This window comes from Salvelinus alpinus, chromosome 17 (assembly GCF_045679555.1).
Source record: "Salvelinus alpinus chromosome 17, SLU_Salpinus.1, whole genome shotgun sequence".
Classification (NCBI taxonomy): Eukaryota; Metazoa; Chordata; class Actinopteri; order Salmoniformes; family Salmonidae; genus Salvelinus; species Salvelinus alpinus.
The window spans coordinates 5,018,513-5,037,091 of NC_092102.1; the positions used below are offsets into that span (position 1 = coordinate 5,018,513).

At 42.4% G+C, this 18,579-nt stretch overlaps 1 protein-coding gene across 5 annotated transcripts in view; it reads right to left on the bottom strand.

Annotated features, from left to right (window-relative positions):
* Positions 1-9,790: 9,790 nt before the first annotated feature.
* Positions 9,791-18,579, bottom strand: part of tdrd1 (tudor domain containing 1) — an 85,032-nt gene continuing 76,243 nt past the window's right edge. For all 5 annotated transcript variants that reach the window (XM_071346977.1, XM_071346979.1, XM_071346976.1 and 2 more), the window contains 5 exons: positions 16,911-17,078; positions 15,929-16,579; positions 15,500-15,574; positions 15,338-15,378; positions 9,791-10,747 (listed from right to left, as the gene is read on the bottom strand). In XM_071346977.1, coding sequence (XP_071203078.1) covers positions 10,685-10,747; positions 15,338-15,378; positions 15,500-15,574; positions 15,929-16,579; positions 16,911-17,078 — 998 coding nt within the window. In that variant the 3' untranslated portion in view covers positions 9,791-10,684. The remainder of the gene's footprint in view (positions 10,748-15,337; positions 15,379-15,499; positions 15,575-15,928; positions 16,580-16,910; positions 17,079-18,579) is intronic.

The window sequence follows — 18,579 nt, forward strand, 5'->3', positions numbered from 1 at the left end:
TTGGATTTTTTCTCAGATTTTTGCCTGCTTGATGAGTTCTGTTATACTCACAGACATCATTCAAACAGTTTTAGAAACTTCAGAGTGTTTCCTATCCAAATCCACTAATAATATGCATATTCTAGCTTTTATGGATTTGTAGCAGGCCGTTTACTCTGGGCATGCTTTTCATCCGGACGTGAAAATACTGCCCCCTACCCCAAAGAAGTTAAGCCCCCAAACTCGTCAGGGCCCAAAACGATCCCCAGAGTCTTAACAGGTTAGAAATCGGGCAGGAACCAAGTAATGTGAAAATAATTTAAATTTTTTAAATGTAGCCTTTATTTAACTAGGCAAGTCAGTTAAGAACAAAATCTTATTTACAATGACAGCCTAGCGGGGCACAGCGGGTTAACTGCCTTGTTCAGGGGCAAAACGACAGATTTTTACCTTGACTGCTCTGGGATTTGATCCAGCAACCTTTCGGTTATTGGCCCAACACTCTAACCACTAGGCTACCTGCTGCCTCTTGCACTGAGATGCAGTGTCTTAGATCACTGCGCCACTCGGGAGCCCCACATATACAATGCATTCGGAAAGTATTCAGACCCCTAAAATATTTCCACATTTTGTTACGTTACAGCCTTATTCTAAAATGCATGAAATAATTTTCCCCCCTCATCAAACTACACACAATACCCCATAATGACAAAGCAAAAACAAGTTAAGAAATTTGTGCAAATGTATGAAAAAAACAACTGAAATATGACATTTACATAAGTATTCAGACCCTTTACTCAGTACTTTGTTGAAGCACCTTTGGCAGCGATTACAGCCTCGAGTCTTCTTGAGTATGACGCTACAAGCTTGGCACACCTGTATGTGGGGAGTTCATCCCATTATTTTCTACAGATCCTCTCAAGCTCTGTCAGGTTAGATGGGGAGCGTCGATGCACAGCTATATTCAGGTCTCTTCGATTGGGTTCAAGTCCGGGCTCTGGCTGGACCACTCAAGGACATTGAGACTTGTCCCGAAGCCACTCCCGTGTTGTCTTGGCTGTGTGCTTAGGGTCATTGTCCTGTTGGAATGTGAACCTTTGCCCCAGTCTGAGGTCCTGAGCGCTCTGGAGCAGGTTCTCATCAAGGATCTCGCTGTACTTTTCTCCGTTCATCGTTCCCTCGATCCTGACTAGTCTCCCAGTCCCTGCCACTGAAAAACATCCTGACATTATGATGCTGCCACCACCATGCTTCACCGTAGGGATGGTGCCAGGTTTCCTTCAGATGTGACGCTTGGCATTCAGGCCAAAGAGATCAATCTTGGATTCATCAGACCAGAGAATCTTGTTTTTGTGGCTGGAGTCTCTGACACTGCCTGGACGGCAGGGAGATCGGCTGGGCCGTATGCACTGCCCTCTGTAATGCCTTGCGGTCGGATGCCAAGCAGTTGCCATACCAAGCAGTGATGCAGCCAGTCAAGTTGGTCTCGATGCTGTATTTGTAGAACATTTGAGGGCCCATGCCAAATCTTTTCAGCCTCCTGAGGGGGAAGAGGTGTTGTCGTGCCCTCTACACGACTGTGTTAGTGTGTTTGGACCATGATAGATCCTTAGTGATGTGGACACCAAGGAAATTGACGCACTCGACCCTCTCCGCTACAGCCTCGTCGATGTGAAAGGGGCTGTGCTTGGCCCTCCATTTCCTGTACTCAACGATCAGCTCATTTGTCTTACTGACGTTGAGGGAGAGGTTGTTGTCCTGGCAACACACTGCCAGGTCTCTGACTTCCTCCATATCGGCTGTCTCATCGTCACCGGTGATCAGGCCTACTACCGTTGTGTCGTCGGCAAACTTAATGAAGTTGGAGTCGTGTGCGGCCACGCAGTCGTGGGTGAACAGGGAGTACAGGAAGGGACTAAGCACGCACCCCTGAAGGGGTCCCCTTGTTGAGGGTCAGTGTGGCGTATGTGTTGCCTACCCTCGCCTCCTGGGGGTGGCCCATCAGGAAGTCCAGGATCCACTTGCGGGGGGGGGGTGTTCAGTCCCAGATGAGCTTCGAGGGCACTATGGTGTTGAATGCTGAGCATTCTCACGTAGGTGTTCCTTTTGTCCAAGTAGGAAAGGGCAGTGTGGTGTGCAATAGAGATTGCTTTATCCATGGATCTGTTCGGGTGTTATGCGAATTGTAGTGGGTCCAGGATGTCTGGGATGATGGTGTTGATGTGAGCAATGACCAGCCTTTTAAAACATTTCATGGCTACAGATTTGAGTGCTACGGGGCCTTAGTCATTTAGACAGGTTACTATAGCGTTCTTGGGCCCTGGGATTATGGTGGTCTGCTTGAAACATGTAGGTATTACATAATGTGTCAGGGAGAGGTTGAACATTTCAGTGAACACTCTTGCCAGCTGGTTAGCGCATGCTCGGAGTACGTGTCCTGGTAATCCGTCTGGCCCTGCGGCCTTGTGAATTTTAACCTGTTTAAAGGTCTTGCTCACATCGGCTATGGAGAGTGTGATCACACAGTTGTCAGTAACAGCTGATGCTCTCATGCATGGTTCAGTGTTGGTTTGCCTCGAAGCGACTATAGCTCATCTGGTAGGCTTGTCACTGGGCAGAAAAATCACGTATTTACCTTTTTTTGTTTAATATTTATAGTTAACAATTAATATGCTTAGCAATAGTAAAGACATTTCTTTAATGCCAATGCTGTGCTTCCGAGAAAGGAGGTTTCATCTCTTCCACATTCACTCCCCGCAGCTGGTCTAGGAGTGTAGTCAAGGACATGGGTTAGAGGTAAGCTTGAAGAACAGATAGACCTGTATTGTTTCCATTTCTCTTTGCTTCTGAGTAACCTGGTCACACTGCATAAGAAAAGGGCCTCTGAGAAGTGACCAGAGTTCTTCAGCCCATCCGTTTCTTTTACTATCTTCCAAGGGCACAGCTGTGGGGCGATAGAAGAGATGGAGAAAGGAGTAGCTAGCTTGATGGAGAAAGGAGTAACGGAACTAAAGTTATAATTTGTTGGTGCGCTTTGACCCGATACAAATAACCACAAGAAGAAGCAAGGTAGCTTATATTGCCCTGATATGCTGGGGAGGGGTGGAACCAACCACGACTAAGCAGTTCTTGGGTTTCTATATAAACCCCTTATTATTTGAGCTCTAACTCCATTCACTCTGTGCATGTAGTGACCTTGCTCCCTTATTAATAAGTGAATAAAGATTTAGTATAACTCTGACTTGTGTGATAAGTGTGTCTCTCCTCATTTGATAATACAGTAATAACCACCACAGGCTCGGGTTCCCCTTTGTAATCTGCAATAGTTTGCAAGCCCTGTCTCTCCGATGAGCACCAGAGCCGGTGTAGTAGGATTCGATCTTAGTCCTATATTGATGCTTTGCCTGTTTGATGGTTCATCAGAGGGCATAGCGGGATTTCTTATAAGCGTCCGGGTTAGTGTCTTGCTGCTTAAAAGTGGCAGCTCTAGCCTTTAGCTCAGTGCGGATGTTGCCTGTAATCCATGCCTTCGGGTTGGGATATGTACGTACAGTCACTGTGGGGATGATGTCTTTGATGCACTTATTAATGAAGTCGGTGACTGATGTGGTAAACTCCTTAATACCATCGAATTAATCCTGGAACATATTCCAATCTGTGCTAGCAAAACAGTCCCTTCAGCTTAGCATCCACTTCATTGGACCACTTCCAAACTGAGCCTATCACTTGTACTTCCTGTTTGAGTTTTTGCTTGTAAGCAGGAAACAGGAAGATAGCGTTATGGTTAGATTTGCCAAATGGAGGGCGAGGAAGAGCTTTGTATGTGTCTCTGTGTGGAATAAAGTTGATCAAGCGATTTTGGGTCATTGTCCTGTTGGAAAAACAAATTATAGTCCCACTAAGCGCAAACCAGATGGGGTGGCGTATTGCTGCAGAATGCCGTGGTAGCCGTGCTGGTTAAGTGTGTCTTGAATTCTAAATAAATCACAAACAGTGTCACCAGCAAAGCACCCCCACACCATAACACCTCCTCCTCCATGCTTTACGGTGGAAAATCCACAGGCGGAGAACATCCGTTTACCCACACCGCGTCTCACAAAGACACAGCGATTGGAACCAAAAATCGCAAATTTGTACTCCAGACCAAAGGGCAGATTTCTGCCGGTCTAATGTCCATTGCTCGTGTTTCTTGGCCCTAGCAAGTTTTTTCTTATTGTTGGTGTCCTTTAGTAGTGGTTTCTTTGCAGCAATTCGATCATGAAGGCCTGATTCACACAGTCTCCTCTGGACAGTTGATGTGTCTGTTACTTGAACTCTGTGAAGCATCTATTTGGGCTGCAATTTCCGAGGCTGGTAACTCTAATGAACTTATCCTCTGCAGCAGAGGTAACTCTGGGTCTTCCATTCCTGTGGCGGTCCTCATGAGAGCCAGTTTCATCATAGCGCATGATGGTTTTTGCGACTGAAATGTTCCTTATTGACTGACCTTCATGTCTTAAAGTAATGCTGGACTGTCGTTTCTCTTTGTTTGTTTGAGCTGTTCTTGCCATAATATGCACATGGTCTTTTACCAAATAGGGCTATCGTCTGTATTACCCCCCCACACACACACACACCTTGTCACAATACAACTGATTGGCTCAAACGCATTCAGAAGGAACGAGTTACCACAACTTTTAAGAAGGTACACTGTGTTTGTCTATTGTTGTGACTTAGTTGAAGATCAGATCAAATTTTATGACCACTTTATGCAGAAATCCAAGTAATTCCAAAGGGTTCACCTCCTTTTCCTGCTACTGTACATCCTGCTCCTTCCCTGACTTTTCCTACATGTTTGTATTTTACACTGCTAATTTGTCAGAATTTTGAAATCACAAACAGAAAAGTATTTCGAGCCTTTTGACCCATCTTTCCCCCACGCCTATTCCCAACTTAACCTGCCAAGACATTGTGCTGTAGGACGTTGGCACCCAGGACGCTAATGTGTCTCTTTCTACAAATGGATAAATGGGCGATAATTGTGCACCTTCACAATTGTATTTAAATTAGGCCTAACTGAGTGATAAGGAGGGTGAAGAGGTTGATTTAGAAAGACAACAGTGTAATGGTGAGTTTGTGTTATGCCTATTTATCAGCAGCAAATAATTTGACCGCATGCCTTGCTGGTTAATAAAATTCTCCTTTGTTTTACTTTGTAAAAAGAAGCTGTTATATTTACTGTAACCCTATTACTAATCTCATGTATTGTAAGGGAAATGAAAACGTGTTGCAGTAGGCCTTTAGAATAATGCAAAACATATCCTTCACTCTATCCCTTGAACCAAACGATGCCAGCCCACTGAATGAATGAATGACAAATGGATGGGTGATAATTGTGCAAGTCACTTCACAATCAAATTTAAATTAGGCCTAACTGAATGATGAGGGTGAAGAGGTTGATTTAATTTAGAACAACAATAGAGTAATGATGAATGTATTATGCCTAGTTATCAGCATGTTATGCCTATTTATGGCGCCATTTGAATTATTTTGACCTTGCGTCTTGCAGGTTGATACCATTCTCTTTTACAGTTTACTTTGCAAAAATAAGCTGTCACAGGACTGTTATATTTACTGTAACTATTAATAATCACATTTATTGTAAGGGAAACAAAAACATGCAATATGTTGCAGTACGCCTTTAGAATAATGCAAAACATATGCTTGACTCCTGCCATGTTGATGAGCGGGAAACAAACAAATCCAGTCAGCCAGAAACTACACCTAAACGATACCGAAACGAATTACACACATAATAAGAGTTAGCCTGTAGACAATATAAAATAATCTGATGAGTGACAATATCAGTTATCAAATTGTACACGAAGAGATGGGCACATCTTGTAATTGACAGATGCACTTTATCAAATCCTCCTTCAGAGTCACATGCAGGTAAAACATTTTGAGTTCCATATACATTGTACAAAAATATAAACGCAACATGTAAAGTGTTGATCCCATGTTTCATGACCTGAAATAAAAGATTGCATAAATTTCCATACACACAAAAATATTATTTCTCTCACATTTTGTGCGCAAATGGTTTACATCCCTGTTAGTGAGCATTTCTCCGTTGCCAAGATAATGCATCCACCTGACAGATTTGGCAAATCAAGAAGCTGATTAAACAGCATGATCATTACACAGGTGCTGTGGACAAAAGGCCACTATAAATGTGCAGTTTTGTCATACAATACAATGCTACAGATGTCTCAAGTTTTGAGGGAGCTTGCAATTGGCATGCTGACTGCAGGAATGTCTACCAGAGCTGTTGCCAGAGAATGTAATATACATTTCTCTATCATAAGCGGCCTCCAACGTTGTTTTAGAGAATTTGGCGGTACGTTCAACCGGCCTCACAGACAACGTGTGTGAGAGAGCGGTTTGCTGATGTCGACGTTGGGAACAAAGTGCCCTATGGTGGTGATGGGGTTATGGTATGGGAAGGAATAAGCTACAGACAACGAACACAACTGCATTTTATCGATGGCAATTTGAGACACCGTGACAAGATCTTGAGGCCCATTGTCGTGCCATTCATCCCCCGCCATCATGTCATGTTTCAGCATGATAACGGATGGCCCCATGTCGTAAGGGTCTGTACACAATTCGTGGAAGCTGAAAATGTCCTAGTTCTTCCTTGGCCTGCATACTCATTGAAGAATGGGACAATATTCCACAGGCCACAATCAACAGCCTGATCAACTCTATCCAAAGGAGATGGGGCAGCAGGTAGCCTAGTGGTTAGAGCGTTGGACTAGTAACCGGAAGGTTGCAAGATCGAATCCCCGAGCTAACAGGGTACAAATCTGTCGTTCTGCCCCTGAACAAGTCAGTGAACCCACTGTTCCTAGGCCGTCATTGAAAATAACAATTTGTTCTTAACTGACTTGCCTAGTTAAAAGGTAAAAAAACAAGTGTCTACGCTGCCTCAGGGAAATGGTGGTCACACCTGCTACTGACTGGGTTGCTGATCCACGCCCCTACCTTTTTATAAAGATATCTGTGACCAACAGATGCATATCTGTATTCCCAGTCATGTGAAATCCATAGATTAGGGCCTAATTAATTATTTCAATAGACTGTTTTCTTATATGAACTGTAAATCTTTTAAATTGTTGCATGTTGCGTTTATATTTTTGTTCAGTATGGTATCAGAAAGAGCATATTCTGCAGTTTCTATGACACTGTCAAATAACTCAAAATTGCAGCTCTATTTCTGCCTCGCCGCAGACAAAACCGAACAGAGCCAACTTAGACAGTGATCCCAACTGCCACGGTGAGACAGGAGCCTGGAAGGGATGGCACGGTTTGGGTAGAAAAAAGTGACGAGTTTATGTGACATGCAGATGTTGCTGCACGTCAGAGATTGTATTGTTGCTTATGCGCACAGAAAAGAAAACAGTACGTGGGAAAGGCACACCTGTTAATTGAAATGCATACCAGGTGATTACCTCATAAAGCTGGTTGAGAGAATTCCAAGTGTGCAAAGCTGTCATCAAGGCAAAAGGTGCTTTCAAGAATCTCAAATATTTTGATTTGTTAAACACTTTTTTGGTTACTACATGATTATATGGGTTATTTCATAGTTTTGATGTTATTCACTATTATTCTACAATGTAGATAACAGTAACAAAAAAAGGAATGAGTAGGTGTCCCCAAACTTTTGACTGGTAATGTACCTGTGGACGTCGGGCCCTCATACCACCCTCATGGAGTCTGTTTCTGACCGTTTGAGCAGACACATGCACATTTGTGGCCTGCTGGAGGTCATTTTGCAGGGCTCTGGCAGTGCTCCTCCTGCTCAAACCCTAACCCTAACCCTGCTGCTGGGTTGTTGCCCTCCTACGGCCTCCTCCACGTCTCCTGATGTACTGGCCTGTCTCCTGGTAGCGCCTCCATGCTCTGGACACTACGCTGACAGACACAGCAAACCTTCTTGCCACAGCTTGCATTGATGTGCCATCCTGGATGAGCTGCACTACCTGAGCCACTTGTGTGGGTTGTAGACTCCGTCTCATGCTACCACTAGAGTGAAAGCACCGCCAGCATTCAAAAGTGACCAAAACATCAGCCAGGAAGCATAGGAACTAAGAAGTGGTCTGTGGTCACCACCTGCAGAATCACTCCTTTATTGGGGGTGTCTTGCTAATTGCCTATAATTTCCACCTTTTGTCTATTCCATTTGCACAACAGCATGTGAAATTTATTGTCAATCAGTGTTGCTTCCTAAGTGGACAGTTTGATTTCACAGAAGTGTGATTGACTTGGAGTTACATTGTGTTGTTTAAGTGTTCCCTTTATTTTTTTGAGCAGTGTATATATAAATAAAAAGTCAGTTAGGGAAGCTACTTTGAAAATAAATGACCAATAACTTCACGCTGTGAGATGTTAAGTTACACTAAAGCTAGCCTCATGATATAAACAGAGATCAACCACAGACAACACCCACACAAATAGCCACAGACAGAATCAGAGTGTTTAAACATCTTATTATACAGTGTTACTTTCTATACATGACAACCCATCATAAGAATTGGGTTGATTTAATTTGTACATGTTTTTACAGGTAAACCAACAAATACTTGTGCTTAAGACCTCTCCTGTTAAAAGCTCCATTCTTGTTACCCCACTTTACTGGTAAACATGTTTGAATCACCCCTGTTCTCTGGTTCTAAATAAATTAACCACGATGGGCATAGTTCATTTCACATATCTGGCTATTATTAAAACATTTTGGAAAGGGGAGCAAAGACAATGTCTTAACCCCACACCCACTCCCAACAGACACTTGGATACAAGAGACAACCTATTGTCTAGTTGTTTGTTGGTGGTTTCAAACTGGTTGGTCTGATCACAGGACAAGACAACCCCTTCCTCTCAGCCTTGAGTGCCTAAACTAACCAACGTCTAACGGCGCACACACACACAAAACCTACATAAAAAGTGCTTACATACAATGCAAGGTGACCACTTGGATACCTATTTTAATTACACCTCAGGACAAACCCCTTCATAAATCGCAAAGTTTTAAGTAGAGTTTGATGCAAACCGCCCTACATCTACTACAATATAGAATGGGGTCTAGAGAGGCGCGACTTTGATGTTGAGGTAACAGTGAACTAACAATGTTGATGCAGATTTAGCCTTGGGTTTGAGGTGTTATCTACTGTATACCATGAGTGAAAAGACCATTAAAAAAACTAACCACAACCAACCCATACCATTTCCTCTCAAAACGCCAAGGTAGTGTGATTAGGTTAGTTTTGATGCAGAAAATCTGGAAAATCTTGATCCCACTGGAAGAGTAGATTCAGGGTGGATTTAGAAAGTTGAAAGCCACTAAAACCAAACAGGGACATTCTTACATCTGAAAACCAAAGGTTACTAATTTTATTAAAATATTTAATTGTTAAACTTATGGGTATAAGTCAGTTTTTATATTGAGAAGTGTCAAAGAAATTAATGTACTTACTTACCGTTTCTTCTGTGCTGCGCAGGCTACACAGAGAAGTAGCACAAGCTGGTGAGGGAAATTGCACATAATGGAATATAACGTTGCGGAAGTTCGGAATGACACAATTGCATGTGTACAACATCTAAAGACCTACATCACGATATGGAGAGCGTGTGTTTCTAAAAGCACATATTTGTGTGTTTTTGGTCATGCTTTTTGGATGCCCGCACACTGCACAACGAGCAACCAGGAAGTCTATCACGACTGGGGTAAGTTTCTCAAAAACAAGTTTAAAAAAAAATCACACAAACAAAGCATCTTCACCCTTTTATAACATGCCATTAACATCAAAAATACAGAGTAGGTTGAAAAATAGCAACATTCTCCTTTAAAGGTCTTCAACTCATAAAATTAACATTGATAATTTGACAAAAAGTGAGATCTACCAGGAGCAAATGAGGGCCCAAATATCTAGCGAAGTTATTTCACACACAGGAAAATAAATAATGTTGTCTTATCTTAGATCAAGCACTAAAACACATTGCTAATCGGCATGTAGTCTGTGCCCTGGCTGTTTGGTTATCCATCAAGAAATCCGCTCCAGTAAATGCTTTCAGTTAATGTCACAAAGCCATTCCATATCCCAAACTGAACTTTAATTAAAACAAGTAAATGAGAAACCATGCCTCTTCAACAGATGGTGGAACACTAAACGAGAAGGCAGGCACATAATCATGTAATGTTGCTGTGACTTGAGCAATGGGAACAACCTTAAAGCTTGAATCTGAATTCAAAGCTGGATTCTGGATACAGTATATTGAAAAGAAGACTATGATACCTAACATTACTGATGCGTTGACCACATGGTCCCAAAACAATAACATTTCCAAGATGGCTTACTTCTGTAAAGTACAATTATGATATAGTTTATGATGAAAGTGTAAAATATGATTACATTTCAGTTAAACAATACCTAAAACAATTAGATTAGCAATTTTAAACCAAAGTTTAAAACAAAGTCCTGATCAAGAGAGCTGTTCCAACATATTATATCCATAATGTAAATACTTTTCACAGACAAGATGCAACATTCACCCACCAAAAACCCTTGAGGGAACATCCCAACTGAACGGCAAAGCATAAATCACCTAACCTGAATACCTACATGTATTCATGAATATTCCTAGAACATAGAGTTGTGTATGGCAGTCACTTTGACCATCCACCTATTTGCTTCACGAGGAACAGAATGTGCTCTTCCAGTTGGTCAATCTGTGAAAGAGAAGGGGGTTCAAAACATGTTGGTTCTACACTTTGGGCAGAAGATGGTCCTTAACACTAGAACCGCCGGGCCTCGAGGCATACCAGGCCAATGTCGCACCCTTGGCGTGTCTATTTTCACAGTCTAATAAATCAATTTAATATACACCATCACAAAGAAACTCATCATTTCATTTAGGCAGGTCTTAAGAAACATTATGAAACTAAGACAATGTATTCCAAAAGAGCAGCATGTTTAAAGTTATGTAACTAGTCTGTGCTCAGTAGCCTAGGCTATATGCTGCCACGACTGCTCACGTGTGTAACGCATGAAAGAGCGGTTATTCTACAAAAAAAAGTTTGATCAAAATAGAACCCTTGAGTTGTTTGGCAAACGTAGGTGTTTTAGAAACCATAGAATCTGCTCTTTCCGATAGGTTATAGGAATCAAAGCGGGTTTTTTTTGTGTAATTGACAAAAAAATGGAACAGTCTCTTCATTCACAATTGATAATATTGTCAACCACCAGAATATTGTCTATTTAATCTTGCCTTTATGCTACTTCTATTATTATTTGTGTGTAATTAGTTTTGATATAGTTCAGGTGTACTTTCGATGGGCATTATGAGATGGGCCACTAACTGTTGAGTGTACTCGTAAAACTGCTTATAACAAACTCTGTTGTATCGAAATTCTCACAACGTAAGTGTGTGAAAGACTTATTTAGGAAAAGTCAAGGACGGAGGGGGACATGACTAAAAATGGCAGCGATATTACAATTGTTAAATCACATGAACATGGTCAAAAGACCATGTTCAAAAGACGTTGGCGGTTCTAGTGTTAAAAGAGCATAAGGTTCAATGAATTTGAGATTTCACAGAAACAAGGGCCAAATAAATGGATAGCCAGCGCACAAAAATACATTTTACTGTACAGGTGCATCAAAGCTGGGACAGAGACAAAAACTGATTCTGTCACCACTAGCCTTAATCACTGTTCTAGCCCGGCTACCACTCGGTACGCTACCCTTCACCTTAGAGGCCCCATTAACATAGTTATTAAACATTGGTCACTTTAATAATGTTTACATTCTGTTTTACCCACTTCATATGTATAGACTGTATTCTAGTCATGGTTCATCCTATACAACTACTGCTGTACACAGCTTTTCTATTCATATACTGTCCACACTGTCTTACACTATACACAGTTGTGGCCAAAAGTTTTGAGAATGACAAATATTAATTTTCACAAAGTCTGCTGCCTCAGTGTCTTTAGATATTTTTGTCAGATGTTACTATGGAATACTGAAGTATAATTACAAGTGTTTCATACGTGTCAAAGGCTTTTAATTGACAATTACATGAAGTTGATGCAAAGAGTCAATATTTGCAGTGTTGACCCTTCTTTTTCAAGACCTCTGCAATCCGCCCTGGCACGCTGTCAATTAACTTCTGGGCCACATCCTGACTGATGGCAGCCCATTCTTGCATAATCAATGCTTGGAGTTTGTCAGAATTTGTGGGTTTTTGTTTGTCCACCTGCCTCTTGAGGATTGACAAGTTCTCAATGGGATTAAGGTCTGGGGAGTTTCCTGGCCATGGACCCAAAATATCGATGTTTTGTTCCGAGCCACTTAGTTATCACTTTTGCCTTGTGGCAAGGTGCTTCATCATGCTGGAAAAGGCATTGTTTGTCACCAAACTGTTCCTGAATGGTTGGGAGAAGTTGCTCTCAGAGGATGTGTTGGTACCATTCTTTATTCATGGCTGTGTTCTTAGGCAAAATTGTGAGTGAGGCCACTCCCTTGGCTGAGAAGCACCCCCACACATGAATGGTCTCAGGATGCTTCACTGTTGGCATGACACAGGATTGATGGTAGCGCTCACCTTGTCTTCTCCGGACAAGCTTAATTCCGGATGCCCCAAACAATCGGAAAGGGGATTCATCAGAGAAAATGACTTTACCCCAGTCCTCAGCAGTCCAATCCCTGTATCTTTTGAAGAATATCAGTCTGTCCTTGATGTTTTTCCTGGAGAGAAGTGGCTTCTTTGCTGCCCTTCTTGACACCAGGCCACCCTCCAAAAGTCTTTGCCTCACTGTGCGTGCAGATGCACTCACACCTGCCTGCTGCCATTCCTGAGCAAGCTCTGTACTGGTGGTGCCCCGATCCCGCAGCTGAATCAACTTTAGGAGACGGTCCTGGCGCTTGCTGGACTTTCTTGGGCGCCCTGAAGCCTTCTTCACAACAATTGAACCGCTCTCCTTGAAGTTCTTGATGATCCGATAACTGGTTGAAATGGTTGATTTGATGACGGCACGTGTTTCCTTGCAGGTAACCATGGTTGACAGAGGAAGAACAATGATTCCAAGCACCACCCTCCTTTTGAAGCTTCCAGTCTGTTATTCGAACTCAATCAGCATGACAGAGTGATCTCCAGCTTTGTCCTCGTCAACACTCACAGCTGTGTTAACGGGATTGCAGCCATAACAGGTTAACGGGATAAGTGTCATCAACAACCGCTGAATAGCATAGCGTTACATTCAATAAATATGACAAAAAATATTTATATTCATTAAATCACAAGTGCAATATAGGAAAACACAGCTTAGCCTTTTGTTAATCCACCTGTCGTGTCAGATTTTGAAATTATGCTTTACATCAGAAAAGCAATCAAATTAATCGTTTACCTTGATGATCTTCGGATGTTTTCACTCACGAGACTCCCAGTTAGACAACAAATGTTCCTTTTGTTTCATAAAGATTATTTTTATATCCAAAATACCTCCGTTTGTTTGGCGCTTTATGTTCAGAAATCCACAGGAAAGAGCGGTCACGACAACGCAGACAAATTCCAAATCATTTCCATAATGTCCACAGAAACATGTCAAACGTTTTTTATAATCAATCCTCAGGTTGTTTTTAAAATATATAATCGATAATATATCAACCGCAAATGTCTTTCACAGTAGGAGAGGGGAAAACAATGGCTGTCCAAACTCTGTTGCGGGAGCAAAACTCATGTGACCACTTGACGTGATGTTATCGTTCTGGCTCATTTTTCAAAATAAAAGCCTGAAACTATGTCTGAAGACTGTTGACACCTTGAGGAAGCGATAGGAAAAGGAATCTGGTTCATATCCCTTTAAATCCAGCAAAGGGAGGCTATGGAACATGCAGTTGTCAAAATAGAACCCACTTCCGGTTTGGATTTTCCTCAGGGTTTCGCCTGCAATATCAGTTCTGTTATACTCACAGACAATATTTTGACAGTTTTTGAAACTTTAGAGTGTTTTCTATCCAATACTAATAATAATATGCATATATTAGCAACTGAGACTAAGGAGGTGGCCGTTTACAATGGGCACCTTTTCATCCAAGCTACTCAATACTGCCCCTGCAGCCATAAAAAGTTAACGAGAGAATCACTGACATGTCGGCAGGGCTGAAATGCAGTGAAAATGTTTATTTGGGATTCAGTTCATTTGCATGGCAAAGAGGGACTTTGCAATTCATTGCAATTCATCTTCATAACATTCTGGAGTATATGCAAATTGCCATCATACAAACTGAGGCAGCAGACTTTGAAAATTAATATTTGTGTCATTCTCAAAACTTTTGGCCACGACTGTACAGTGCATTTGGAAAGTATTCAGACCCCTTCCCCTTTTCCACATTTTGTTACATTACAGCCTTATTCTAAAATGGATAAAATATATATAAAAAACGGCCTCAATCTACACACACAATACCCCATAATGACAAAGCGAAAAAAGGTTTTTAGCTCTAGAAATTCTTGCAGCTCTAGGAAGAGACTTGGTGTTTCCAAACTTTTTCCATTTAAGAATGGAGGCCACTGTGTTCTTGGGGACCTTCAATGCTGCAGAAATGTTTTGGTACCCTTCCCCAGATCTGTTCCACAACACAATCCTGTCTTGTAGCTCTAAGAACAATTCCTTTAACCTCATGGCTAGGTTTTTGCTTGGACATGCACTGTCAATTGTGGGACCTTCTCTCTCACCTCCACAGCCAGTAGTGCCATTCCACAGCTGGTAATTTCATGTAAGATGGTCATTTTCATTTCCCCCCCATTTAATCAATTTTAGAATAATAATAATAACAAAATGTGGAAAAAGTCAAGGTCTCTGACATTGCTCGTTCTGATATTTCCTAATATCTTGTTTTTTGGGGAGACTGTGTGTGTTTATTTTATTGCTAGGTATTACTGCACTGTTGGTTCTAGAAACACACTCATTTCAATGTACCTGCAAATTTGTGTACACGACCAATAAACTTTGATTTGATTGAACAAAATAAACCAAATTCTGGAGCCCTATTTTGAGAGTAAAATATAGCAACAATAGCCTAAAATTAATAACTGGTTTAGGTTACATATCAAAATATCTTAAATCTTTCTTGGATATGTCAGATTAAACAATGTATTTATTTACTTGAATCATACCATCTCATTAGCACTGTGAATTACTTTATAAGTAATTTTTTCTACTGCGTGACAAAGCAACAATTACTGTGTGACCAAATCATGGGCTGGTGCCACCACCTGAATATGCTAGTAGCAATAGTAGAAAAATGTGTTTCACCTTTTGCACCAAGTCCCGGCAGCAGCATGGAGAGGCATCATCTGGAGAACAAATACTGGAGTCAGTGCTTAACCAACTTGGAAGCCAACAGCTGGGTAAAATGTGCCAATAATGTGTCAAAGTGATCAAGTAAGCAGTATCTGATGAGTCATTTGGACATACCATTCACACTCTTTGAGCAAGTTAGGCTCTGTGGTTCCTTGGGTTCGGTATTCTTCGGTGCAGCATAATCTGAAACTACATAAGATGTATATATACAGCTCATCTAAAAGGTTTCATGTCCAATATTTAATTAGAAGATCCTACAAACACAATGAGCAAGATGCAAAAAACAAAAGGTTACATTGCCAAAGAAATCGCCACAGTGCGGTGACCCTGGAGCAGTGTAGGGGTTAAGTGCCTTGCTGAAGAGCACAACAGCAGGAAATGGCATCTGAAACCTAGAATACCACCAGACTTTCCTGTCACACATGGGATTCGAACTAGAAACCATTAGTTGCAGGCCTGCCTTTCTAACCTCTAGGCTACCTGCCACACACTACGATATCCCTTTGATACTGTATTAGTACACGGATGCCTGAACTGACACACCAGTTACTGGAGCTGTGGCCGGCGTGACTGGAGCAGTGGCCGGCGTGACTGGAGCAGTGGCCGGCGTGACTGGAGCAGTGGCCGGCGTGACTGGAGCTGTGGCCGGCGTGACTGGAGCTGTGGCCGGCGTGACTGGAGCTGTGGCCGGCGTGACTGGAGCTGTGGCCGGCGTGACTGGAGCTGTGGCCGGCGTGACTGGAGCTGTGGCCGGCGTGACTGGAGCAGTGGCCGGCGTGACTGGAGCAGTGGCCGGCGTGACTGGAGCAGTGGCCGGCGTGACTGGAGCAGTGGCCGGCGTGACTGGAGCTGTGGCCGGCGTGACTGGAGCTGTGGCCGGCGTGACTGGAGCAGTGGCTGGCGTGACTGGAGCAGTGGCCGGCGTGACTGGAGCAGTGGCGATGATGGGGATCTTGGTCTGGAATGGCTCCTGTCTGGGAGTGGAGGTCTTGGCACTGCCGGTGTGTGTGCTCTGCAGCCCCTCTAGGATCATAGTGTTGAGGTGGCCCCCGCCTCGCTCTATTTGCAGGGTGACTGACAGCAGGTTGGAGTTGCCATCGAAGTCCTGGACAGAGGCCAGCACTCCATCACTCAGCAGGGCACTGAAAAGCTCCAGGACCTCTACGGGCCACACTGACGGGAAGTGCTCCTTACCTACAGCAGACAACAGACAACATGACACAGACTGACAGGTATCATCTCAGAGCACTTCTTAAATACAGGGATGAAGACTCAGAAACAAGACGGATCAGTCACACAGGCAGTTGACAGGAAGACACAGGTCTTAGATCATATCCCGCTTTATGTACAGAAAATGAGTGTCACAGAAACTAGACAGACCAGTCACAGACATACAACAGACACAGATCACATCTCAAAGTGCTCCTACAGGCCCAGACAGACACAACGGGACAAGATCACAGCTACAGGGCTAGGCGTTAACTTCAGACTGTGCAGTTGACTTCTGCCTTGTGGCCCCTCTTACCTGTGAGGGCACAGCGGGCAATCTGGAAAGGGAGCTCCAGGAACTCTGTGGGGATGGGCAGAATGCTGGCGAAGGGGAGCTTCTCGGAGTTGCCGTAGTCTGCATAGATCACACTGGCCTCAGTCTCTGTGGTCTCCAAGAACACGGCTCTGTACCAATTCTTATCACCTGCGGGGTAAAACAACAATAGCTTTCCTCAACTAGAGGAACGTGGTCTACATGTACAGCGCCACTGAGATTTTGTGTACAAAAATGAGGGATTGAGCCATCCGTTGACAGGTGATGAACAGAGATGACTGTCCATAAAAAAAAACTGACAATATGTTTGCCTTTGTACCGTATGCAGCTCATCCAAAAATAGTTGACTTGAACTGAACTTTTGAAGGACAAAAAGAGAATGAATTCATATTCGATTTCATCCATGTTCATGTGGCTATAGTCAAAAGGAATGTGTAGTCCACATTTCATACAACCAGGTCAGTACTTCCACACTAGCATCCCCTATATCAGGTGTAATATTCAGAATATTCTGATTATTAGGGCTTTTCACATAATCTGATAATTCAGTAGCTTTTCTCAGTGCGTCACATAATGAAACAATGGCATTTCAGCTATTAAAGACTATTGGAACACACTTTTGTTGAGAGTTTTTAAGACTAGACTATTCACACTGTACTTTGACTTTTAACATTCAATCCCAACCAGGTATTTACCTGCGCGGCAGAATGCACTCTGCACTCATTGTATATTCTACACCTAAACCTCCACACTGTGTTGAAAGAAGAGTAGACCGCTGCTTGGCTGCACACACATTGTGTCATTACTTCACTATCAGACATGAAATTACCAGCTTTGGCCTGGAATGGCCACTGGCTGTGGAGGCGAGAGAAAGAGGGGGACAAAGAGAACAAACTCTGGTCTTTGATAGATAACCTGGTCTGTCCAATTTAGGAACACCTACCTGTAAGGTGCGTGTACATTTTGGCCAATTAATATTTCCTATAAGACAAGATAAATTATTATTTTTTTTAATTTTTTTTTTAAACGAGTGCAGTGTAGTTCCTCGTTTATTTGATTTGAATCTGAAAACAGAATGCTTTTTTGCTTTCATTGTCTAAAGGAAATATTGGATAATGAGAAACAGAATAACGAATTGATTATTCAACATGTTACGTTTTCAATGATCAGTTCTGGTTAAACCCATGCTCCGTAAGTTGTGGCCTTGTGGGTCAGGTGACCAGTCCAAATTGGCCTAGGTCAGTGAAACAGCCACTTCCACAACTTTTACAATCTTTTGCACATCAACATGCATCCTACAGTGCATTCGGAAAATATCCAGACCCCTTGGCCATTTCCACATTTTGTTACGTTACAGCCTTATTCTAAAATGGATTTAATAAAACATTGTCCTCAACCTACACACAATACCAAATAATGACAAACACAAAACAGGTTAAGAAATTTTTGAAAATGTATCACAAATACCTTATTTAAATAAGTATTCAGACTTTTTGCTATGAGACTCGAAATGTAGCTCAGGTGCATCCTGTTTCCATTGATCATCCTTGAGATGTTTTTACAACTTGACTGGAGTCCACCTGTGGTAAATTCAATTGATTGGACATGATTTGGAAAGGCGCACACCTGTCTATATAAGGTCCCACAGTTG